Source organism: Pecten maximus, chromosome 14 (assembly GCF_902652985.1).
Source record: "Pecten maximus chromosome 14, xPecMax1.1, whole genome shotgun sequence".
NCBI lineage: Eukaryota > Metazoa > Mollusca > Bivalvia > Pectinida > Pectinidae > Pecten > Pecten maximus.
In genome coordinates this window covers 27,332,617-27,359,908 of record NC_047028.1, presented here as the reverse complement: position 1 = coordinate 27,359,908, position 27,292 = coordinate 27,332,617, and the positions used below count along the sequence as shown (strand labels likewise).

General features: G+C 36.8%; 3 protein-coding genes across 4 annotated transcripts; 2 read left to right on the top strand and 1 right to left on the bottom strand.

The window, feature by feature from the left end:
• Window positions 1-3,735: 3,735 nt before the first annotated feature.
• On the bottom strand, window positions 3,736-14,671 carry LOC117342751. Of its 2 annotated transcripts, XM_033904989.1 has the most exons (6): window positions 14,566-14,671; window positions 10,195-10,668; window positions 9,946-9,979; window positions 9,565-9,681; window positions 4,103-4,535; window positions 3,736-4,006 (listed from the first exon to the last, which is right to left on the bottom strand). In XM_033904989.1, exons 2-5 carry the CDS (start codon window positions 10,648-10,650, stop codon window positions 4,120-4,122), a joined length of 1,023 nt encoding a protein of 340 aa, XP_033760880.1. In that variant the 5' UTR covers window positions 10,651-10,668; window positions 14,566-14,671; the 3' UTR covers window positions 3,736-4,006; window positions 4,103-4,119. The 2 variants fall into 2 exon arrangements, with proteins under 2 accessions (XP_033760880.1, XP_033760879.1); XM_033904988.1 differs by having other exon boundaries at window positions 3,736-4,535.
• Window positions 14,672-15,691: 1,020 nt separating this feature from the next.
• On the top strand, window positions 15,692-18,195 carry LOC117342905. The gene is made up of 2 exons (XM_033905201.1): window positions 15,692-16,586; window positions 17,657-18,195. Exons 1-2 carry the CDS (start codon window positions 15,971-15,973, stop codon window positions 17,680-17,682), a joined length of 642 nt encoding a protein of 213 aa, XP_033761092.1. The 5' UTR covers window positions 15,692-15,970; the 3' UTR covers window positions 17,683-18,195.
• A 1,796-nt stretch (window positions 18,196-19,991) lies between these two features.
• LOC117342440 (A-agglutinin anchorage subunit-like) lies at window positions 19,992-26,737 on the top strand. Its single transcript, XM_033904598.1, has 2 exons — window positions 19,992-22,064; window positions 26,332-26,737. The coding sequence occupies exons 1-2, from the start codon at window positions 20,027-20,029 to the stop codon at window positions 26,433-26,435; spliced, it is 2,142 nt and encodes a 713-aa protein (XP_033760489.1). The 5' UTR covers window positions 19,992-20,026; the 3' UTR covers window positions 26,436-26,737.
• The last annotated feature ends 555 nt before the right edge of the window (window positions 26,738-27,292 follow it).

The window sequence follows — 27,292 nt, the reverse complement described above, 5'->3', positions numbered from 1 at the left end:
ACGTTAAATAACTACAGTTCTGAAACTGGACAGGCCTCTATGTATGTGTGTCAATTGGTATCATACACTATAAAACTTTGTGAATTATATCACTTTTATTTCACAGGTCAATATATTGTATCTACAGCACGGGTAATCCTTGTCTATAAATAGAACAAATACTAGCTGGTGACTTTCTGCGTATTGGGAGAAAATCTGTGTCACAGACCGGCACAAAGATCGCTCTGTTGGTTTCGTGACCGTATTGGCTGGGTAAATCTAGATCAGCGATCTATAAGGTGTTTCGCTTTTGCCTTACTTTATGATTTTGCTATTTTTAACTCTTACTTTTAACAAAAGTGGGTCCATACCTCTTTCCGGTTTAGAAACACTATATGTATATTGAATTGAAAAAAATGATCGCAATTTAAAATATTTTAAACAAAATATTACTTCATATGTTTAGGAACTAAGCTGTCCATTGAAATATAAAATATTAATCTATTTTGTATCTGTTAATTACATAATGTATTGTGATAGTTTTATAAATCCCACGTAACGTCAATTATGAAAATGTCACTACATCTGACTTTTATATATTATTTATATAATGATATTGCAGGTTTTGGAACTATCTTTAAATAAAATTCAATATTTGCGTTCTATTTTAGGAACATATTTTGCGTTGTTCTGCTTCATAATTTGGCACACTGATAATAACATAGTTATGGAAAAATACACGTAGAGCTATTGTCTATTGAGCTGAAAAGCAGGTAAATTAATATCTATATAACGTTTCAGAACAAAAATAGAACTTCCACTCAACGGGAAGTGCCCGGGTAATAAGAAGCGATATCAAAAGGCAAATCACACTGATGGTTGCTCATGGGTTTCAATACTTCTTTTTAAAGATTTTTAAAAACTTTTTACATTTTAGATAAGGAAGTAAAAGTTAATATTGTTACCTAATAGTATTTGAGGAAAATGTATAAATCAATCTACGTATCTTAGCTACATCAGCATATCTTAGATCTTACCTAGAATGTTGTCGATTAGAAGAACAAACATTTCCCGACGCTAGCCTTGATTACATGTTAACACAATTTTTTAAATTAGCAGAATTTAATCTCGTTTGTGTGTAGACCGGAAACATCTTTCAAGGAAATTGTAATATGCTACGGTATCCAATATCATTATTTATTTATATATTTATTTATCTAAACAATATATTATTTTTCAAACCTAAAAAAATCAGGATTTGGTGAAATTTTTTGATATATTGGCTATGGTGATCGTTTTTCATGTGTAATGTATAATTTGTAATGTTATTTAGTTTTAACTCCCAATGTCTAAACTTGTTTTTGTTTAACACCATATCGGAAGAGTGCCCTCCTATATAAGTTTGCATTACTCGTCAAAAATATTTGACGGAAAATATATGAAAAAAATTATATAAATCTTTCATTAACTTATTTTAAATCATAAATATGCTTTACTTCTGTACATACTTTTTGTGTGGATTATTGATACCAAATTTACATTTTCAGGAGGTTAGCGATAAATAATAATAAATATAGAAATCTTTAAAATTTAATCAGAAAAAATACATGCACATTGTGTATATGTTTTTTTCAATACTAATTCTCTCTCTTTAGTATCAATCATGAAAGCTCAACTATATAGCTTTATGGGTAGAATCAGAGGTATGTTTCTTAGTAGTAAAAAAAGTTCATCAAGAGACCCCCTGCTTTAGTCCGGCTTCATGAAGATATCCAGCTTATAACTTAATAATGAACTGTTAGGTTGATAGTATTTGAAATTAATGATGAAAAAATTTATAATTAAACGTAATTACGATTTCACTTATGCAAATGATGTATAATATATAGTGTTGAAATATTATAATATATCTGGAATACAAATCAAACTGACCCACGTACACATTGGGTGTAAACAAGTACAAAACACTTGGCATTACTATAAGGAAGGGTTGTTAACGAAATCTGTCTCAGTGATAATTGTGGGAAACGTTATATGGGTACTTTCTATATGATTCAAAAATTACGTGGAATTAACAACATTTGATATTAATGACTAGAATGTTTTATGAGCCAATGCGTATCCGAAAGATCACACGTAATTTAGGTCCGGGTCGTAAATGATACGGCAGTTGAGAGGTCAGTATACCACGTACGTGGGACTTTGTCATAGGCAATGAACTAAGTCTTTTATTAGTTTTATAAGTAGTTGTGTATTGGCATGTGTCATGCATTGTAAATAACGCTATTTAACATACATAATGTGTAGTCCAAGTTTCCTCTAGCCCAGACACTATGTCTCGCGTAGGGTTCCTGCACAAGACATGGTGTCAGGGCCAGAAGGGCACTCGGGCTAAATAGTTAGATATATATGACGAAAAGACAGGTTTCCTGGACGTCATTCGCTAAATAATTATTGTATTGGCTGATTTCAGTACAGTGTGTAATTAAGGTTCAGCTAACTTTTAAGTGAATGATTCAGTTATTTGATTTTACCTTCGCTGTTTCGTTTTAGACAAAATTGAAGTAATGGAATGTCGAGTATAGACTATGAAGTGTGCGTAGTTGCAACTGTAGGCCGAGTTTCCTCTGGCCCTGGCACCATGTCTAGTGTAGGGAGCCAACACCAGACATTGTGTCAGGGCCAGTGGGAACTCGGGCTACTGCAGTTGTTTGTGTAGAATTTATTCTGTGGGTGATATGTATATGGTGTTATAGTATATCTTTCTTGTTTTGTACTTGTTTGTAATGATGACGCTGAACTATTATTTGTCAGTATAATTTGGCAATGTGGGTTTGATTGATTTATTGATTATGATTAACGGCCCGTCGATAACTAATAAAATGTCCGTAGTTTTTAGCAGAGCGAATAAGACAGAATTTAATTCCTTAGGTAGAGAGTTTTCTCATAGGTGGCGTATTTGCTAGTATTGCACGTTCAGGTAATGGTATTAGGTACGTGTCATTAGCGAAGGGTAGACCAGAGGCGACACACACGCTATTTAAAAAAAAATAAGTATTATTATAATAATTTTTTTTTAATTTTTTTTTTTAGAAGATGCTCTTTTTTTAAGAAATGGTTCCACAGTGATGGCCAAAATTATGATAGCGATGAATTTATCGACGTGTACCTATCGCGTTTTCCCATGTTATGTTGTCTCGACCAGAAAGGAATTTCCAGGTGTTTCCTTGTCGGTAAAACAGATACAAACTGTACTTATCGAAGGGAAGCAACTCTTGTTTACATACGGCAAAAGATAACTTGCATGGCTAATCCTACCAATTTGTTTTGGTTTGGTTTTTGTTTGTTTGTTTGTTTTTCCCCCTATTTTTTCAAAATTATTCCTTGTATGAAATGAAATACAATATGTATTATTGTGATACATTTGCCTGCCATTCGCAAAGGGGTTGTAATAAGAAGTCTGTGATTAATGATAAATATCAAACTATTTACAACAAACATATAGAAAGTAAGTATTTTGAATAGTACATTATTATTGCCATTGCTAAGTACACCGTAATGAAAAAGATATAATTTAAGGATTGTTTTATAACTTATGTATCGCAAACATTCAAAGACATCTATCAAGATAAGTATGTGATACTGGAATGGTTTTATATAAGTATTGTTAATACATTTCGTGTGTAAAAGCTAAGGAACGCAGTTTTTACGAAATGAATACATCAGGACAGACCAAGGTATTTCACAACACAAAACTGATGCATTCAGCTTAATTTGTTTATTGTCAACATAAAGATCAAATAAGCACATAGAAGTCATTAAAGGTAATGGAATTAAGATACAAGGCTCGAAAACATTAGCCATAATCAATTGTATTTGCCCCTTTTTAATCGTTTATGTTATCATATTTAAGCGATACACAATGTCTATATCAAACTAAGCTACTACTAGTAATATACATAAATATGTTATTTTTCCACTCTAATAAATCAAACAATTAAAAATGTCAGCGTAAAAGAATGAACTATATAGCTAAAACGTTATATGTACAGATCTTAAACCTATAAGGATACCATTTTTAAGTCAGACGACCTGTTAATATGTCTTCCAGTGCATTATACTAATAGTGGCGATATGCTGTCATTCAAATTTCACAACTCCGAGGAAACTAGCCTTTTCATCTCCTGACATTAGGGAGATGTTGGAAACTTTGACGTATATTTGATCGCCAGCCACTAGCTCAATGGCAGCTGCTGTGAAGCTTGTCAGGTCGCTGTGTGTCATCTTGGGGTCAAAGATCATTGTTTTGACACTCTGCATGAGTACCTGATTCCCACCATTAGGATAAATGGTATTGTACCGGTAAACCAAATGATATAGGAGAGTGGCGGATTTCAGGGCGGTCAGGGCGACGTACTTAGAGAAATATATCTGGCTGTAAACCATGTACAGACCGGTGTTCTTGATGACGAGCCTATCATTGGTCAGTTTGACGCCCTCGAGATGTGACGTCAGATCATCTGAACGCCAGTTCCGGACTGGCACTGTGTCGGTATCTATAAATAAGGATTACATATCATATATGTGTGTGTCACATTATGCATGATGAAAAAATAGATGCAGATGAGTTTTCACAATTGCTGAAAGCTTGTAACCGGGCGTCGCTTCTTCAAAAACAAAAGAAAATATCAACATAATAAGAAAATCATAATTCAAACCAAGAATCGATAAAAAGAGAGAGAAAACATAAAGAAATAAACAAAAAACGGAGATGCCAAGCAGACTTCTTAAAAATACAAGGGGAACAAGACCAAGTGATCTGGGAGAGTAAGCGTCTTCAACTTGATCGACGACATCTCTACATAACTGATCTGGGCCAAATTCGGTTAAAATCACAATATTGAAAGTTAGGATGATGACAAATTATCAGAATTTGTAGTTATATTCTATCACATTATTTCATTTACTTTGCATAGACTGTGTGCGTTGGTAAATGATATAAACTTTACCATAAATAAAGTGTACCGATGTTGTGTACTGACATTCTATCATGAAGGCGTGTGTTGAACTGTGTATTGATGCTGTGTACTGTGAATAAATAAGTGTTCATTCGCTATGTAAAGAAGCTGTGTGTTTACACTGTGCAATGGTGCAATGTATTGATGGTGTGTGCTGTGATGCAGTAAGCGTCCTGCGCTATGTATAGAAGCCGTGGTTGACATTTTGATTCATATGTTTTTTACAGACATGTATGTTAACAGAGAGTTAAAGCTATGCCTTGTGGTAAATTCACACATTGGATATATTGTTTGCAATGACACTATCCTATGATGTCACATTTTCAATTCTTTATTAATTATGTATATTTGTAAATACAAAATAGTGCGAGGCACAGTAACATAACATATATAGCACATAATATAACAGCCATTGAACTACAATTCCACAGTAGTATTTTATCAGAGAGCCTGTAGATTATAAGGCGACATATTTGATATCAACAAGTTAGATATTGTTCCGTCACTTCACTGTGCTTAGATAAATATCGATTTTTATTCTTTGAGTGCGAGTCACACGTTTTTATATATTTTGCACAATAATGCTCTTCATTATCTCTTATCGAAATATATATAGTTTCTGATGAAGCATAGACGTTCACTCTTACGATGAATGATTAGAACAAAACTTATGAATATTCGTATGTCTACATAGGCTATGTTATATAAAGATAAAGATCTGACAATTGTATTGTATTGTATTGTATTGTATTGTATTATATGTTGGTGCTTTTTTATGACAATATATGGCGCCCTCATATACAGTAAATCACTTAGCTTTCCCGAATACTTTATTTTGCGAATTCACTTTCTTTAACATATTCACGAATACATGATTTCGCAACCACTAAAGTGGAAATGACTTTGAATTCGCTAGAGAAGAGCTATTAGAGGCATAGACTCCGATTGACTCCTATATCAGAAACCGATAGCTTGGCCATCATCTGAATGTGTTATTTTCGTACAAATAATCGCGAAGGATTTTAATTCGCGATTGACTCTCCTCGCGTATTAACGCGAAAATAACTCCCACGCGAAATATAAGTGATTTACAGTATGTTGAAGGCATTTAATGGCAATATGTTCCCATCATTTGTGTTGGGGTTGACGTTCCTTGCTGATATGTCTGATACTCCCTCATTGGCTATCCCAGACAGTTGATGGTGTGAAAACACAGTATACTGACGATTCCTATATTGAATGTGCATGAGTTGCGTGTAGCGATGATAAACATTCCTGATATTCTTTAGTTGTTACAATGATTCTTTATGATGCATGCGTTTGTGCTGGACGTTGACTTTTGTGGACGCCGTTTGTGTTGTTGTCTGTTTTGTGGACGCCGTTTGTGTAGTGGTCTGTTTTGTGGACGCCGTTTGTGTTGTTGTCTGTTTTGTGGACGCCGTTTGTGTTGTTGTCTGTTTTGTGGACGCCGTTTGTGTAGTGGTTTGTATTGTGGACGCCGTTTGTGTTGTTGTCTGTTTTGTGGACGCCGTTTGTGTAGTGGTTTGTATTGTGGACGCCGTTTGTGTTGTTGTCTGTTTTGTGGACGCCGTTTGTGTAGTGGTTTGTATTGTGGACGCCGTTTGTGTTGTTGTCTGTTTTGTGGACGCCGTTTGTGTTGTTGTCTGTTTTGTGGACGCCGTTTGTGTAGTGGTCTGTTTTGTGGACGCCGTTTGTGTAGTGGTCTGTTTTGTGGACGCCGTTTGTGTAGTGGTCTGTTTTGTGGACGCCGTTTGTGTAGTGGTCTGTTTTGTGGACGCCGTTTGTGTAGTGGTTTGTATTGTGGACGCCGTTTGTGTTGTGGTTTGTATTGTGGACGCCGTTTGTGTTGTGGTCTGTTTTGTGGACGCCGTTTGTGTTGTGTCTGTTTTGTGACGCCGTTGTGTAGTGGTCTGTTTTGTGGACGCCGTTTGTGTGTTGTCTGTTTTGTGGACGCAGTTTGTGTTGTTGTCTGTTTTGTGGACGCCCGTTTGTGTTGTGTTGTTTTGTGGGCCGCCGTTTGTGTAGTGGTCTGTTTTGTGGACGCCGTTTGTGTTGTTGTCTGTTTGTGGACGCCGTTGTGTTGTTGTCTGTTTGTGGACGCCGTTTGTGTTGTGGTCTGTTTTGTGGACGCCGTTTGTGTAGTGGTCTGTTTGTGGACGCCGTTTGTGTTGTTGTCTGTTTTGTGGACGCCGTTTGTGTTGTTGTCTGTTTTGTGGACGCCGTTTGTGTAGTGGTCTGTTTTGTGGACGCCGTTTGTGTAGTGGTCTGTTTTGTGGGACGCGTTTTGTGTAGTGGTCTGTTTTGTGGACGCCGTTTGTGTTGTTGTCTGTTTTGTGGACGCCGTTTGTGTTGTTGTCTGTTTGGTGGACGCCGTTTGTGTTGTTGTCTGTTTGTGGACGCCGTTTGTGTAGTGGTCTGTTTTGTGGACGCCGTTTGTGTAGTGGTCTGGTTTTGTGGACGCCGTTTGTGTTGTTGTCTGTTTGTGGACGCGTTTGTGTGTTGTGTCGTTTTGTGGACGCCGTTTGTGTTGTTGTCTGTTTTGTGGACGCGTTTGTGTGGTGGTTTGTATTGTGGACGCCGTTGTGTTGTTGTCTGTTTGTGGACGCCGTTTGTGTTGTTGTCGTTTTGTGGACGCCGTTTGTGTAGTTGTCTGTTTTGGGACGCCGTTGTGTAGTTTTTGTCTGTTTTGTGGACGCCGTTTGTCGTTTTTGTCTGTTTTGTGGACGCCGTTTGTGTAGTGGTCTGTTTTGTGGACGCCGTTTGTGTAGTGGTCTGTTTGTGGACGCCGTTTGTGTAGTGGTCTGTTTTGTGGACGCCGTTTGTGTAGTGGTCTGTTTTGTGGACGCCGTTTGTGTTGTTGTCTGTTTTGTGGACGCCGTTTGTGTTGTTGTCTGTTTGTGGACGCCGTTTGTGTAGTGGTCTGTTTTGTGGACGCCGTTTGTGTAGTGGTCTGTTTTGTGGACGCCGTTTGTGTTGTTGTCTGTTTTGTGGACGCCGTTTGTGTAGTGGTTTGTTTTGTGGACGCCGTTTGTGTTGTTGTCTGTTTTGTGGACGCCGTTTGTGTAGTGGTCTGGTTTGTGGACGCCGTTTGTGTTGTTGTCTGTTTTTTGGACGCCGTTGTGTTGTTGTCTGTTTTGTGGACGCCGTTTGTGTAGTGGTCTGTTTTGTGGACGCCGTTTGTGTTGTTGTCTGTTTGTGGACGCCGTTTGTGTTGTTGTCTGTTTTGTGGACGCCGTTTGTGTTGTTGTCTGTTTTGTGGACGCCGTTTGTGTGTTGTCTGTTTGTGGACGCCGTTTGTGTAGTGGTCTGTTTTTTTGGACGCCGTTTGTGGTAGTGGTCTGTTTTGTGGGACGCCGTTTGTGTTGTTGTCTGTTTTGTGGACGCCGTTTGTGTTGTTGTCTGTTTTGTGGACGCCGTTTGTGTAGTGGTCTGTTTTGTGGACGCCGTTTGTGTAGTGGTCTGTTTGTGGACGCCGTTTGTGTAGTGGTCTGTTTTGTGGACGCCGTTGTGTTGTGGTCTGTTTTGTGGACGCCGTTTGTGTTGTTGTCTGTTTTGTGGACGCCGTTTGTGTAGTGGTCTGTTTTGTGGACGCCGTTTGTGTTGTTGTCTGTTTTGTGGACGCCGTTTGTGTAGTGGTCTGTTTTGTGGACGCCGTTTGTGTAGTGGTCTGTTTTGTGGACGCCTTGTGTTGTTTGTGTTTGTGTGGAGACCGTTTGTGTTGTTGTCTGTTTGTGGACGCCGTTTGTGTTGTTGTCTGTTTTGGGACGCCGTTTTTGTGGTGGTTTGTATTGTGGACGCCGTTTGTGTTGTTGTCTGTTTTGGACCCGTTTGTGTAGTGTCTTTTGTGTACGCCGTTTGGTAGTGGTCGTTTGTGGACGCCTTTTGGGGTAGTGGTCTGTTTTGGGGAAACGCCGTTTGTGTAGTGGTCTGTTTTGTGGACGCCGTTTGTGTGGTGGTCTGTTTTGTGGCCCGCCGTTTGGTGTAGTGGCTGTTTTTTGGACGCCTTTTGTAGGGGTCTGTTTTGTGGACGCCTTTTGGTAGGTCTGTTTGTGGACCCTTTGTGTTGTTGTCTTTTTTGTGGACGCCGTTTGTGTTGTTGTCTTTTTTTGTGACGCCGTTGTGTTGTTGTCTGTTTTGTGGACGCCGTTTGTGTTGTGGTCTGTTTTGTGGACGCCGTTTGTGTTGTTGTCTGTTTTGTGGACGCCGTTTGTGTTGTTGTCTGTTTTGTGGACGCCGTTTGTGTAGTGGTCTGTTTTGTGGACGCCGTTTGTGTAGTGGTCTGTAATATCTATTATTTATTTCTACATAGTTACTTTAACTTTAAACTAATATACCAATTATTGAATATCAATTCAAATCATTTAAACATTTAGGTTTTACATACGAAACCAAATACAATGTCTTACAATGCCATTGTAACGGAGATCAGAATCTACATTTGTTATTTCATATATCTGTGTGAGGCCGGAACTTTACTAGTCTTGCGATCAATGATCGATCTAAAGAAAAATTCCCTTTAAAAAGACCTTACGGTCTAATTAATTACCGTATTGGAGGGCATTGTTTTGAAGACCAGCTAGCAGGTGAGCGGCTGCTGACGTCCCGGTTGTGATGAGGGAGGCAGCGGAACTGTTACAGCGTGTCTCGGAGGAGTTCTGCAGACCTAAGACAGTAGGATAATATATTATACATAAGTATCTATTAATATCCACAGGTCTGATTAAGTTTAAATGTGATACTGATGAAATGTTCTACATGATCGCTTTTTAAATTATGATTTGCACGACATGAATTACCACAACGCCTGTACCTCACGTTTTCACGGAACTAACCTTCTAATCAATATCATTGTACGACATTCATATAATACCCGTATATATACAACTTCACTTTTAATCAATGAAGATTGGCTGAAGAATGTACCTACCCTTCATACATGTTGGCTCGGAGTTTATGTATACCTGAAATTTAAATATACATATTCCAGTTTGTATAAGATTTATATCATCATAATATTTATACATATTTTTTTATAAATAAACAAACTACCAACAGGATAAAGTCAAATGTGCTTAAACTAATTAAAACAAGTTTAGTAATATCAGTTCGCTTACATTTTTTTTTTAATTTGATTGTTTCCCCTTAATTTATTAAGATGATATTTATGAGATCTTACTATTTCCAGCAAGCTGTTGGTTTGTCTTGCGTTTCCAGCACAACAAACTTCCTCTCCATCGTCATCCAACGCCACGTCCAAGGATTCCAGATCAGCTATTCCATTGGGACCAAGTCGGGATGAATTCAGTTGAGCACAACGGACACAAATCTTTCGATTGGTTGTTGTGTTTGCAAAATCACCCAACTCACCTCGAACCTTCTCTAACTTAGTAAACAGAAGAGCTACAAAGATTGCTAGAAAAACGCATGACGTGGCCAAGAATATGGAGACAATGGTAAGTATTTTGTCCTGACGGTTGATGGATTTCCTTGAGGTAAGTTGAGGTAAAGAAATGTTAGATCCGCATGTTTCTGACGTATTGGTAGAGGCACTGGGCGATCTCCGCGATTCCCAGTACGTGGTCCTTCCTATCTCATCATATGTCGACTCTGACGGAATCTCGATAATTGTCATCTTAACATCCCAAGATTTCTGTAAGAAAAATAGGTACCTTTGAATTTTAAACATTGAAAGACCTAATAGGAATTTCGGAAAGCCACAGGATATATCATTGTAATAGTGCCTTGCAATAAAAATTGATAGTTTCAGTAGAGTCGAAAATGAATTAAACTGCGCTATACAAATGTTTTATCCTTCGTGACTGATGTTAGGGAAATCTTACAGCTGTTTCGTCCTTCTAGGACTCGTCAGTGATGTAAGGGACATCATACAACTGTTTTGTCCTTCTATGACTTATCAGACATGTTAGGGACATCATAAAACTGTTTCGTCCTTCTAGGACTCGTCAGTGATGTAAGGGACATCATACCACAGTTTCGTCCTTCCAGGACTCGTCAGTGATGTTAGGGATATCATACATCTGTTTCGTCCCTCTAGAACTCGTCAGTGATGTTAGGGACATCATGCAACTGTTTCGTCCTGCTAGGACGTGTCAGTGATGTTGGGGACATCATTCAGCTGTTTTGTCCTTCCAGGACTCGTCAGTGGTGTTAGGGATATCATACAACTGTTTCGTCCTTCTAGAACTCGTCAGTGATGTTAGGGACATCATGCAACTGTTTCGTCCTTCTATGACTCGTCAGTGATGTTAGGGATATCATACAACTGTTTGTTCTTCTATGACTCGTCAGTGATGTAAGGGACATCATACAGCTGTGTCGTTCTTCTAGGACTCATCGGTGATGTAAGGGACATCATACAGCTGTGTCGTTCTTCTAGGACTCATCGGTGATGTTAGGGACATCATACAGCTGTGTCGTTCTTCTAGGACTCATCGGTGATGTTAGGGACATCATACAGCTGTGTCGTTCTTCTAGGACTCATCGGTGATGTTAGGGACATCATACAGCTGTGTCGTTCTTCTATGACTCGTCAGTGATGTTAGGGATATCATACAACTGTTTGTTCTTCTATGACTCGTCAGTGATGTAAGGGACATCATGCAACTGTTTCGTCCTTCTATGACTCGTCAGTGATGTTAGGGACATCATACAGCTGTGTCGTTCTTCTAGGACTCATCGGTGATGTTAGGGACATCATACAGCTGTGTCGTTCTTCTAGAACTCGTCAGTGATGTTAGGGACATCATGCAACTGTTTCGTCCTTCTATGACTCGTCAGTGATGTTAGGGATATCATACAACTGTTTGTTCTTCTATGACTCGTCAGTGATGTAAGAGACATCATACAACTGTTTCGTCCTTCTATGACTCGTCAGTGATGTAAGGGACATCATGCAACTGTTTCGTCCTTCTATGACTCGTCAGTGATGTTAGGGACATCATACAGCTGTGTCGTCCTTCTAGGACTCGTCAGTGATGTTAGGGACATCATACAGCTGTGTCGTCCTTCTAGGACTCGTCAGTGATGTTAGGGATATCATACAGCTGTTTCGTCCTTCTAAGATTTATCACTGATGTCGTCTTGGACTCATCGGTGATGCTAAGGACCTAAAGTTTTAACCCTAGAGTGCGGCTGAAAGAACAAAAACATGATAAAAGAAATGCCACAGTCTTGATAGCGGGTGCAAAAGCCAAGTGATTGAATACATTCTACAATTTTCAATATTGGATTTCGAAATTATGATAAGAATGTTTCTCCAATTAATGTGTTTTGGTAACAGCGTATATAAGTATACAAGGCAATTAATGTACATTGGGATTGGTGTTAAAATTGCATTATCAAGTTATAGAGGAATTGCATGTTGTTAATCTTAGGTTAAACAAATTATGGATTCTTGAACATTATTAGAAAATGAAAATGAGTCTTTTATATCAAATACAGAAAAAATACACGCTTTTGTGGAAAAGATCAATAAATGTTCTATGAATAACTTCTTAATTCTTCTTATATTCGTATAGTATGTTAAGAAAGCAATCCCCTAGTTATAGTCATGAGCAATTAAACAATTAGCCATTTTGAAAGTTATCTAAAATATTTGTAAGTACAACATATAAATTAACACACAATACTGCTTAACCTAAAATAGGCCTACATTAAATTATTTTAAATATGTATTTTTTTTTTACAATCTCTTATTTGATATATCAATTTAATTTGTTTTTAATGAATTTTCTTTGTTTACTTATTTATAGAATTTTGCAAATATTATTACAACTTATGACGCCATTGTCTTACCACAAATCATCAATGTTCACTATATATCAATATTAACATTTACCATGAAAATACTAATAACAAATATACGAAATTTCTGTAAATCACTTATATTTCGCGTGGGTGTTATTTATAAGATAATACTCGAGGAGAGTAAATCGCAAATTCAAATCCGTCGCAATTATTTGTATGCAAATGACACCTTTGGATAGCGACCAAATATAATAATGCAGAGTCTGCCTCTTATAGCTCATCATTCGCGAATTTAAAGTAATTTCTACACCAGTGGTCGTGAAATTGTGTATTCGCGAATATGTTGAAAAGGTAGGTTCGCAAAATAAAATATTTACGAAATCGAAGTTATTTACAGTATAAAGATGATAGTATAAATGTGCACATATGTCTATTCATTGAAGGGCCGCGGTGGCCGAGTGGTTAAGTTGCGAGTTCGAAACCTACGTGGGGCAATTGCCTGGTACTGACTTGAGGCTGATGGCTTTTCTCCGGGAATTCCAGCTTTACTCGACCTCCAAAACCTGGCACGTCCTTAAATGACCCTGGCTGTTAATAGGACGTTAAACAAAAACAAACCAAGTCTATTTATGACCTAAATGATGACTAGTACATATGATTATTCATTTACACCCGATATCTACCTGGTTATATCCCAACCTAGGTACTTGAACGTTTGTTTGTTTGTTTGTTTTTCTGAGTTGTATTTATTGATATTTACCCTCTATTAACGTTTCAGCTAACTAAACGTGTGTTATAAGTAAGTACGTGATTAACGTGTTTAAATCAATAAAAATATTTAACAACAAATTACAACCTATAAAGCATTTGGTTGCTCTGTCTTAAATATGGCCTGGGTGGTGCGGTTTGATCAATGTATGACATATAATTGAATTGCTTTCATTTTAGCTGAACTTTGCATCTTACATAGATATAACTGTATACCAATACACTATACTTACAATACATACATACGTGTGCATACATCAAACTACATTAATAAAATATCATAAATTAAATGTCTCACATGCATCCTTTTTGTTTTTTATGTTTTAACATTTTGAGTTTCATTCTAAATCATACAGTCTGGGTATTTCTCGATGATTAACTGATCAGAGGCCGCGATAACTCAGTAGGTTAGAACGACTGTCACCGCCAGGTACAGATCCGAGATGGGTGGTTCGAAGCTCCCCACCAATGTCCGTTGGTGTCTCTCGGGAAGCTGAGAAACGGACCGGTCTGTGATGCCGTGGTTCTGCCCTTTGGCAACACACTTTACCCTAATTGCTCTGGTTGGCATGCGAGGGGCTTCCCATATGTTGTTTAGTGATGTAGTCACCAACTACTACACGGAGACTCCGCCTCAAAATTGTCCACGGCTGTTCCTGGGGCGATAAACCAAGCAAACAAACAAAACCAAACGTAATGAACTAGTACAAATGTAGTACCCCATTACTGAAATATCACAATTATTTCGATATGTACATTTTTAGATTGGAAGTTTCATAATTACATACACTTATAAATCCCGGTACCTGTTGGATACCATGGGAACCGCTTTTATGATATAAACTGTCCCTTCAAAAACAACATTTATATAAAATCAAAGGTAAGTTTTGGTGAATATACCTGGAAAAAAAAGAAAACAAAACAATTTTCACAGGTTGTTAGGCAAGTGTTCCGAAGTTATATACATGTACAATCGGATATCAATAGCATGGACACACCCTTTAATACCTACCGCCTTCAAGTTGTCTGATGAGCATCATTTAATGAATATTCCTTCAGAGTAGGGCCCTCAGATCGTACATCACATCACTATCCTTATTAACGACGATTGAGTCTACTTTCGCTTTCTTTTTCTCAGAATCGATTTTATTACGTGTTTAAAATAGTAACGGTTGATTTTGAAAACTCAGTGAAGTCACATGTATTTGTGTCACTGGTATCGTTATCGAATCATATTTCAATTTGGTCCTTAATTTGTCCAATGGAAGAAATTTCTGTGTATGTCGAACTGTTCGACATATGCACGTAAGGAAATTTGACCACTGATTATGTACTCGACATATTGGCCAATGTTAAGATGTTCTGGTAATAAACACATTCTATATTTATCCATATAAAATTATGGGATTGGACAAAAGTTTCCAAGTAGTGTAAAATTTTATTTATTTTTTAACAATTGCGAAAAACAATATATATATCAACTTATATTAATCACGCTTGTTGGCACGGCTTGAAGCACGGAAGGGGTCTCGCTATGGAAGGAAACCGGAGAACCCGGGGAAACCTATGTGGTCAGGCAGGTGACCCCATACCATTTCTTGTCCGATCGGGGAATCGAACCCCGGCCACCATGATGAAAGGCAAATGTGTTACCACTGTACCAATCAATCACCCAAATTTATAAAAAGTCCTTTCAACAAAAGGTCCTTTCATTTTACCTCGCTTACAATATTTGGATAGATACACCATGTACATTTTCATTGCTTTCAAAATATCTTAGAAATCATGACATGACTTGGTGCCATTATCTAACACTGGCGATAACCAAGTTAAATGTTTTCCGTCTAAGCCCATAAACACAGATAATATGTTTTCTGAAAACATCTGTCTGGGATTTCAGAAATCAATACACGAATGCCTTTTTACCAGTCCAAATTTCTGTATGTCTAGATAAAACCTGTTGAATGTAGGACTAAAGACATATGCTATGTCCTCATTACGTGTATATAATAATATATTAGCAATCTTAATAGGGGAGATGTATATTCTCATTGGAATAGCGAAACCGAAAGCGAAACAAGACATGACTTCTGAATAGCTAGAATAGGATTAGTTGATTTCCGGAATACACGTTCCTATGATCAGTGTTTGTGTTACGTAGAACAGTAGCACAAATAGATAATATATATGAATATATATATATATCATTAACGACGAGTTGGACAGTCTTGTAAGTAGAGCTGTCAATAATCTGAGAATACGGATACTGTTGAGACAGCAATGGTGTTGTTTTAGGAAAGGACTAAGCGCTCAGAACAATTATATTCTGGGAAAGACGGGTATCTAATTACCAGACTGCAGCAATTAGCTGAGGTGGAATTTCATTAATTTAAAGTGAACGCCCACGAGGAAAAAAAATGGTGGCGGAACAAATGCGACCTTCAGATATACGGTTCACACACGACAGTGTGAGCTGTAGGTTTTCTGATGGACACACACTTGAAGAAACATTTAAAGATCTTCTGTATGATGATGTCACATTGCCTCCGTTAGTTGTCATGCACTACAGTGGATATTGGTTTGTGGTGAGAGGCAATCGGAGACTTTATCTTCTCAAAAAACTCGAAGATATAGGGAAAATTCAACAGGTCACAGTTATTAAACGTGCATTCCAAGATCATTTATTTTACAAACAATTCACGACGAAGAATATGGGAATATCTATTCGAATAAGAGGTAACCGGTTTATTGAAGGAACATTACGTCAGTGTATCAACGATTGGAGGTACTCAAAAACTCGGCCTTCCAGCAGCATTTTCACGGGTGACTTTATGGATTCCAGCATTAGTTCTTCCAGCAGCTCTTCCATGGACAACTGGATGGATTCCTACACCCGGCCTTCTTCCAGCAGCATTTCAATGTACGGATCCGGGAGTATCCCTCGCCACTCTTTCTCAAACTATAGCCCCCCTTCGAGGACCCCACCTGTCAGATCCTACACACCGTTGCCAAGTCCTCCACCGGCAAAAAAAGGTAGATTGTTTTTAAAAGCCTTGGCATGCATAATATTTTAACAGGTTAATTTCATATATGTGTTGTTGATAAAATCAATATACACGTGTGTATTGATTTAGTGATTGTCTTTCAATCCCGTATAGAATATTGCTAAATGTCTCTTCCCTGGCTTAATTCTGGTAAGGTTTACTTTAAAGTTCTGATATCCATATATAAATAACTTATAAACGTGACATGTTTAGAATTTCATGTTCATTTATTTATTTATTGGCAATAAGTTGAAATATATGTCATAACAGATATATCTATTTGTGCGATGGTGCATACAAGAATGATATAAGTACCACATGTATATATATCAAAATTTTTGAAATGCCTTTAGCCATCATATCATTTGGAATTGCACTTAGATTATCAAAATACCACAAATGTTCTTTCACTTGTGCTATGATATTGTTATTAAAGTAAAGTGATGACAAAAGTTCAATGTAGTGTTTTCATTGATACATACACCTACAACTTATAATATAATATACAATATAGTAAAGTATGATATGGTACAATATAATATAAGTAAATAATTTAGTGGGGTAAAATATAATATCATATAGTAAAGTATAATATAGTATTATATAAGATAGTACATGATAATATTGTAAGGTATAATATAGTAAAGTATAATATTGTTAGGTACAATATAGCAAAGTATTATATTGTAAGGTATAATATAGTAAAGTATTATATTGTTAGGTATAATATAGTACAGTATAATATTTTTAGGTATAATATAGTACAGTTTAATATTGTTAGGTACAATATAGCAAAGTATTATATTGTTAGGTATAATATAGTAAAATATAATAATGTTATACAATATAGTACAGTGTAATACTGTTAGGTATTATATAGTAAAGTATAATATTGTTAGGTATAATATAGTAAAATATAATGTTGTTAGGTACAATATAGTACAGTATAATACTGTTAGGTATAATATAGCAAAGTATAATATTGTAAGGTATAATATAGTAAAATAAAATATAACATAAGTTATGTAATATAATATATATATGTTTTATTTGTTTCAGACGATTCCTGGTGCACAATACTGTAGTGACCATTGTTGGATTATTGTCGCTGTGATTGTTTCTTCGCCTATCTGTATCTTTTTGATAAAACTGACTCGGGCCCAAACCGAAATAGTCATAGTTGTGGTTATCTATTTATAGTTTTTTTTACGTGTTTTCAGTTATTTTCTCTATATGTTTATGATATATCACCAGTTTATTTATGCATGATTTTTGTTCCTAAATGCAATTTAAGCCATTACAGTGTTCGCAAATGTAAATTTATACATTTATTGTGATTTGAAGGAATCCTAACTACACAATCACGTAACTTTTTATGCATAAATACAGTGTGTTTTGATTTCACCTTGGTGTTTATAATATAATGACAAACCTATCATACATATACATATCCCAAAGATTGTACATTTGTAAATATGTCAAAAAAAAACAATAGATGTACAAGACATTGTGATGTCATGTTAATTATGTCTATATGACATAAACTATGTACTTACTACTATACGTATTGTTGAATTAAATTGTTGCTCATAATTTAACTTTTGGTTCGCGTTACTATTAATTCAATGAACGATGATCCTTAGTATGTATAGGGCGCTTTTACACAAATTTACTACATTTTTACCATTGAGGTATCACAAAATATCCATCCTAACTGTTCTTATCATAGTTGATGGTTATTTAACGTAATGAAAATCTCTGTAGACATAACTTTCCAGATACCGAAAGAAAACACTGGAATTGTGTTGAAAATTCTATTCAAAATGGTCAAGTATTCTTGTCAAGCGCACGAGTTAGATATCGATATTCTGATTTGTTGAATAGAAATATGATAGTGAACAGAAAACATTGAAATTTCCTTTATTTATAATGAAAGTTTATGTCTGGGTTATGTTAGGGATACCTCCGATATACGAAATCTGAATCAAAATTAAAATGTGACAACTGAGAAAAAACGGGTAAGAATGGGAATCACGTGACATCACGAATATACGTACCCGAAGTGGAGTCCGATCTACCATTTACAAAGTAGGCCTTGTATTACGGGGCATCATTATATTTTTTTATTCCCATTTTGTGATATCACTTTAAATACTTTTTCATTAATTTAAGTGATATCACCTATTCAAATGTTGACCAAAAGATATATCTTAGACGTTAAAGTAATTTCATATACATGTATTCAAAAGTGATTTCATCTATTCAAAAGTGATTTAATCTATTCAAAAATTGACTAACTTGCATCACCTACAAGTTGTTGTTTTTTTCTTTACATCATAATTCGTTTCTCATCTGTGAATACCACTTTAGTAGAATTTAGACCTTACATAAACATCCGATCACAGATAGTCCTGTAATATAAAAGTCACGGGTTGACAATGTAAATTTTTATTGTTGATCTTCTGTACAATAGTGTGTGTCATATCATAAACTTACTGTTTTAAATCCGGTATGGACTGAATAAATCATTGCCTGCTTTTAAATCACTGTGGGATGATAGTTTTGTCTCTATAGTGTCCTAACTTCTGGCCTTGGTACATGTACTATGCCACCCTCGACAACGCTATCGAATTATACAGCGCCCTCGAAGGAAGACAGCGATATAGAAACTGGCTTCGTTCTTGTCTGTCCCGTATCATCTCTGCAGTGCCCGAGACAGCTGTTCTGGTGTATTACATCAGCATTTTCACATAATGCATGTTGTAAACATGTTTAGCATGTCTGCCGCTGGAAAATGCACAGGGACTTGGCACGCATTTCTAAACCGACTAATATGATTAATTACTAAATTACAGACGGGGTTCATAAATGTATATTATATATAAATACCCAATTAAATGTATATCATATATGATTATATATATTGGTAATCCTCGCCATGTCCCTGTTATATATCGTTACGTAGATGAAATATTTTAAATACTAATGCGATCACAGGGATATGAGAATTTCTTGTAGTCTATTATGTGTATATGGATTATCTTGGTAGATCCAAATACACACAGTCTATTCCTAATTCCCAGGTCCCTGTGTATGATAGCGTAACTGTTTGAAAGCGAAAAAGTATACGTAGGCCTAGTAATTTCTCGGAAAACAAGTGCTGGGACATCGCCAGTGACACGTACACAGGCCTGCTAGTCATAGCATTGCACTGTTTTTATCACAATATCGTGTAATATACACGTCTCTGATTTAGCTAATGTAACCGTCAAAACTGTTTTGTATCAAACAAAATTACAATTTTAATGATATTGGTGTTTCGTCATGTATACATAACTGTTAACCATCTTCCGCCGAAAAATGAAACCGAAAGTGAATTCGATTTCGCGGTATAGATAGCTCAGTTTAGTGAAGTCTCCATGTGTGCATATGGCGACTGTTGAGCGAATGCGCCCGTCTGCTTTACGATTCACTCATGGCAGTGTTGGCTGTCGATTTTCGAACGGATGTGGTCTTGAAGAAACGTTTAGGCAGATACTTTACGATGACATCAATGTTAGTGATCTGCCTCTCCTTGTCGCGATGCCATATGAAAACGAGTGGTTTGTCGTCAGAGGTAACAGACGATTGTATATCTACAAAATACTTGAGACAGCTGGGAAAATTTCAGAAGTAGACGTGAAATGTATTCCTTTTAAATCTTATCTGTTCAATCGTCAACACTCGACAGAAAATTCGGGTAGATTTCTACGTATTCGAGGTAACCCACAGCTGACTGAGGATTTAAAACAAATAATTCGAACATGGGAAACTTTCAGTGAAAGAAGAGGGAATTACGTTTATGATTCAGAATGGAGTAGTTATAGCAACGACAGGGTTAGACCGGAAAGTGCTACAAGTGTCCAGTCTTCGGACACTCCAACAGTTAGATCATATATAGGTACTCAGGAACGTGCTGCAAGTGTCCAGTCTTCGGACACTCCTACTGTTAAATTGTACAGACGTCTTCTGCATGAGTATTTATCAAGCATGGGTTCTCCGGACAGTGATACACGACACCAGTCTTCGGACACTCCAACAGTTAGATCATATACAGGTACTCCGGAACGTGCTACACGTGTCCAGTCTTCGGACACTCCAACAGTTAGATCATATAGAGGTACTCCGGAACGTGCTACACGTGTCCAGTCTTCGGACACTCCAACAGTTAGATCATATACATGTACTCCGGAACGTGCTACACGTGTCCAGTCTTCGGACACTCCAACAGTTAGATCATATATAGGTACCCCGGAACGAGCTGCAAGTGTCCAGTCTGCGGACACTCCTACTGTTAAATTGTACAGACGTCTTCTGCATGAGTATTTATCAAGCATGGGTTCTCCGGACAGTGATACACGACACCAGTCTTCGGACACTCCAACAGTTAGATCATATACAGGTACTCCGGAACGTGCTACACGTGTCCAGTCTTCGGACACTCCAACAGTTAGATCATATAGAGGTACTCCGGAACGTGCTACACGTGTCCAGTCTTCGGACACTCCAACAGTTAGATCATATACAGGTACTCCGGAACGTGCTACACGTGTCCAGTCTTCGGACACTCCAACAGTTAGATCATATGCATGTACTCCGGAACGTGCTACACGTGTCCAGTCTTCGGACACTCCAACAGTTAGATCATATATAGGTACTCCGGAACGTGCTGCAAGTGTCCAGTCTTCGGACACTCCAACAGTTAGATCATATATAGGTACTTCGGAACGTGCTACACGTGTCCAGTCTTCGGACACTCCAACAGTTAGATCATATATAGGTACTTCGGAACGTGCTACACGTGTCCAGTCTTCGGACACTCCAACAGTTAGATCATATATAGGTACTTCGGAACGTGCTACACGTGTCCAGTCTTCGGACACTCCAACAGTTAGATCATATATAGGTACTTCGGAACGTGCTACACGTGTCCAGTCTTCGGACACTCCAACAGTTAGATCATATATAGGTACTCCGAAACGTGCTGCAAGTGTCCAGTCTTCGGACACTCCAACAGTTAGATCATATAGAGGTACTCCGGAACGTGCTACCCGTGTCCAGTCTTCGGACACTCCAACAGTTCCATCATATAGACGTTCTCCGGAAAGGGCTGCAAGTGTCCACTCTTGGGACACTCCAACAGTTAGATCATATAGACGTATTCCGGAAAGTGCTACACGTGACCAGTCTTGGGAAAGATTATACAGACGAAATACGGAAAGGGCTACACGTCTCCAGACATGGGACACTCCAACAGTTATATCATATAAACGTATTCCGGAAAGTGATACAACTGACCAGTCTTGGGACACTCCAATATTTAGATCATACAGACGTAGTCTGGAAAGTGATACAACTGACCAGTCTTGGGACACTCCAAAAGTTAGATCATACAGACGTCCTCTGGATCCGATCCATCGCTCAACAGGTCGGTTTATAGAAAATGATTATTTTTTATCAGGTTTTTCGTTGTTTATAACACAATAATAATTGCTGTCTGGGTGAATTTATTTGCTTCACTCGTTATATGTTGCTTTTTTTTTGTTCGATTAAAAAAGCGGCGATACATCTTCATGCAAGTCCCAAGTCCTTTACTTATAGAATTTTTATGATGACTCAAAGAATTGATGGAAAAAAGTTAAGCTTAACAATGTTTTTAGCAATACAGTTGATGTAGATGGATCACTTCAAAAAAAAGAAGCTGGAACTTTTTGAGGGTGGTAACAGTGTAAAGCATTTAACGTTTTTAGAGGGTGGTAATAACGTAAAGCATGTAACGTTTTTAGAGGGCGGTAATAGTGTAAAGTATGTAACTTTAGGAGGGCGGTAATAGTGTAAAGTATGTAACTTTAGGAGGGCGGTAATATGTAAAGTATGTAACTTTAGGAGGGCGGTAATAGTGTAAAGTATGTAACTTTAGGAGGGCAGTAATAGTGTAAAGTATGTAACTTTTGTAGGGTGGTAATAGTTTAAAGTATGTTACTTTAGGAGGGTGGTAATAGTTTAAAGTATGTAACTTATGGAGGGTGGTAATAGTGTAAAGTATGTAACTTTAGGGGAGTGGTAATAGTGTAAAGTAGGTAACTGTTGGAGGGCGGTAATAGTGTAAAGTATGTAATTTAAGGAGGCTGGTAATAGTGTAAAGTATGTAACTGTTGGAGGGCGGTAATAGTGTAAAGTATGTAACTTTAGGAGGGCGGTAATAGTGTAAAGTATGTAACTTTAGGAGGGCGGTAATAGTGTAAAGTATGTAACTTTAGGAGGGCAGTAATAGTGTAAAGTATGTCACTTTTGTAGGGTGGTAATAGTTTAAAGTATGTTACTTTAGGAGGGTGGTAATAGTTTAAAGTATGTAACTTATGGAGGGTGGTAATAGTGTAAAGTATGTAACTTTAGGGGAGTGGTAATAGTGTAAAGTAGGTAACTGTTGGAGGGCGGTAATAGTGTAAAGTATGTAATTTAAGGAGGCTGGTAATAGTGTAAAGTATGTAACTTTTGGAGGGCGGTAATAGTTTAAAGTATGTAATTTAAGGAGGCTGGTAATAGTGTAAAGTATGTAACTTTTAGAGGGTGGTAATAGTGTAAAGTATGTAACTTTAGGGGAGTGGTAATAGTGTAAAGTATGTAACTTTAGGGGAGTGGTAATAGTGTAAAGTATGTAACTTTAGGAGGGTGGTAATAGTGTAAAGTATGTAACTTTAGGAGGGCGGTAATAGTGTAAAGTATGTAACTTTAGGAGGGTGGTAATAGTGTAAAGTATGTAACTTTAGGAGGGTGGTAATAGTGTAAAGTATGTAACTTTAGGAGGGTGGTCATAGTGTAAAGTATGTAACTTTAGGAGGGTGGTAATAGTGTAAAGTATGTAACTTTAGGAGGCTGGTAATAGTGTAAAGTATGTAACTTTAGGAGGGTGGTAATAGTGTAAAGTATGTATCTTTTGGAGGGTGGTAATAGTGTAAAGTATGTAACTTTGTGAGGGTAGCATTAGTGTAAAGTATGTAACTTTAGGGGAGTGGTAATAGTGTAAAGTATGTATCTTTTGGAGGGCGGTAATAGTGTAAAGTATGTAACTTTAGGAGGGTGGTAATAGTGTAAAGTATGTAACTTTAGGAGGCTGGTAATAGTGTAAAGTATGTAACTTTAGGAGGGCGGTAATAGTGTAAAGTATGTAACTTTAGGGGAGTGGTAATAGTGTAAAGTATGTAACTTTAGGAGGGCGGTAATATGTAAAGTATGTAACTTTAGGAGGGTGGTAATAGTGTAAAGTATGTAACTATTGGAGGGTGGTAATAGTGTAAAGTATGTAACTTTAGGAGGGCGGTAATAGTGTAAAGTATGTAACTTTAGGAGGGTGGTAATAGTGTAAAGTATGTAACTTTAGGAGGGTGGTAATATGTAAAGTATGTAACTTTAGGAGGGTGGTAATAGTGTAAAGTATGTAACTTTAGGAGGGCGGTAATAGTGTAAAGTATGTAACTTTAGGAGGGCGGTAATAGTTTAAAGTATGTAACTTTAGGAGGGTGGTAATAGTGTAAAGTATGTAACTTTTGTAGGGTGGTAATAGTGTAAAGTATGTAACTTTAGGGGAGTGGTAATAGTGTAAAGTATGTAACTTTAGGAGGGTGGTAATAGTGTAAAGTATGTAACTTTTGTAGGGTGGTAATAGTGTAAAGTATGTAACTTTTGTAGGGTGGTAATAGTGTAAAGTATGTAACTTTAGGGGAGTGGTAATAGTGTAAAGTATGTTACTTTAGGAGGGTGGTAATAGTGTAAAGTATGTAACTTTTGTAGGGTGGTAATAGTGTAAAATATGTAACTTTTGTAGGGTGGTAATAGTGTAAAGTATGTAACTATTGGAGAGTGGTAATAGTGTAAAGTATGTAACTATTGGAGGGTGGTAATAGTGTAAAGTATGTAACTTTTGTAGGGTGGTAATAGTGTAAAGTATGTAACTTTAGGAGGGCGGTAATAGTGTAAAGTATGTAACTTTAGGAGGGCGGTAATAGTGTAAAGTATGTAACTTTAGGAGGGTGGTAATAGTGTAAAGTATGTAACTTTAGGAGGGCGGTAATAGTGTAAAGTATGTAACTTTAGGAGGGCGGTAATAGTGTAAAATATGTTACTTTAGGAGGGTGGTAATAGTGTAAAGAATGTAACTTTAGGAGGGTGGTAATAGTGTAAAGTATGTAACTTTAGGGGAGTGGTAATAGTGTAAAGTATGTAACTTATGGAGGATAGTAATAGTGTAAAGTATGTAACTTATGGAGGATAGTAATAGTGTAAAGTATGTAACTTATGGAGGATAGTAATAGTGTAAAGTATGTAACTTTAGGGGAGTGGTAATAGTGTAAAGTATGTAACTTTAGGAGGGTGGTAATAGTGTAAAGTATGTAACTTTAGGAGGGTGGTAATAGTTTAAATTATGTAACTTTAGGAGGGTGGTAATAGTGTAAAGTATGTAACGTTTTTAGAGGGCGGTAATAGTGTAAAGTATGTAACGTTTTTAGAGGGCGGTAATAGTGTAAAGTATGTAACTTTTGGAGGGTGGTAATAGTGTAAAGTATGTAACTTTAGGAGGGTGGTAATAGTGTAAAGTATGTAACTTTAGGAGGGTGGTAATAGTTTAAAGTATGTAACTTTAGGAGGGTGGTAATAGTGTAAAGTATGTAACTTTAGGAGGGTGGTAATAGTGTAAAGTATGTAACTTAAGGAGGGTGGTAATAGTGTAAAGTATGTAACTTTAGGAGGGTGGTAATAGTGTAAAGTATGTAACTTTAGGAGGGTGGTAATAGTGTAAAGTATGTAACTTTAGGAGGGCGGTAATAGTGTAAAGTATGTAACTTTAGGAGGGTGGTAATAGTGTAAAGTATGTAACTTTTGGTGGGTGATAATAGTGTAAAGTATGTAACTTTAGGAGGGTGGTAATAGTGTAAAGTATGTAACTTTAGGAGGGTGGTAATAGTGTAAAGTATATAACTTTAGGGGAGTGGTAATAGTGTAAAGTATGTAACTTTAGGAGGGTGGTAATAACGTTAAGCATGTAACGTTTTTTGAGGGCGGTAATAGTGTAAAGTATGAAACTTTTGGAGGGTAATGATAGTGTAATGTATGTAACTTTAGGAGGGCGGTAATAGTGTAATGTATGTAAATTTGGGGATTGTATAAATAACATACATCAAACATCATCATCATCATCATCATCATCATCATCATCATCATCATCATCATCATCATCGTCGTCGTCGTCGTTGTGATTTCTTGCCAAGCCCCTGTAATTATCATAATCATTAATCATCAATACATAGTTACATCGTGTAAAATACATAAACTGCTATATAATTATAATGCCCTATTGTGTAAGCCCATAAGACAATTGAATTTTTAAAACTTAATTCTTTTTTAAAAAATTTATCTCCTATGAATCATAGAAGAGAAAGATATGATTAATACAACATGATTTTACATTAATACCGGTATATGTACAAGTAAATGGTGATATTCTTCTGTAATATTCAGAGTCCAGGGTCACGAAAAATAAGGAGAGTAAGTTTACAAGAGTATAACATGACTTTAAATTGCTGCACATTATTTTTTTTTCTTTGAAATTTTAACTTAGTCTAAGAAAATCGCATGAGGATATCTGATTTGCTGACAAATATATGCATATTTTAATAAAACTTCTTATTTTCTGACAGATTCTTCCGACTTTTCGACGTGTTGCTGTAAACTGCTGGCGTTTCTGCTGGTTTTGGTGCTTTTCTTGGTTCTACCGATCATACCCGACAAATCTAGATTGTAGAAGGAATTATTAACTTTAGTTAAACTATGTCGTACATAAAAAGTTAGCACATAACTGGACTGTTCTGTGACGTAAAACGCCTATGCCATAAAGACACACGTGCCATAACGCTTGTGATGTCATGATTATACGACGTCACAGACTTGTTTCGGTAGTTAAAATGTCCGGTCCGAGATGAAATTCTGTATTCGTCTGTCTTTTGGGGAAATTAATCGGAGAATTGTGGTTTATATTCATAGCAATGTAAGTGATATGATGAATAGAATCTTACAATCCAGCAGCCATATTGGATTCATAATAAACTTTGTTTGTTTTTTGTTTAACGTCATATTAACCGCCAGGATCTTTTAAGGACGTGCCAGGTTTTGGAGGTGGAGGAAAGCCGGATTACCCGGAGAAAAACCACCGGTCAGTACCTTGCAACTGCCCCACGTAGGTTTGGAACTCGCAACCCAGAGGTGGAGGGCTAGTGATAAAGTGTGATCTGGTGCCGGGACACCTTAACTCGCCTAGAGGTTTTTGGCACATGAAATGATTGATTCCGATTTATTAACTCAATATTCAATCTAATAAAAATTAGACTTGTAATTTCCATTCCTCTACGATACTCTACGATACACTATAATACAAGGTGCAGTGTATCGTAGAGTGTCTAATTTTAATTAGATTGACTCAATATCATCATTGATATTACGGAAACTGTAATTTTCAAAAGAGTAATAATTTTGTAAAATGATTAAAAAAGAAGGAATCACCTTAAATTCTCGGGGTTTTTTTTATCTACGCCTTCCCCAATTTGCTGTTACGAGACTAGAAATACAATGAAAACGTGCATATTACAATAGTACAATAAAATA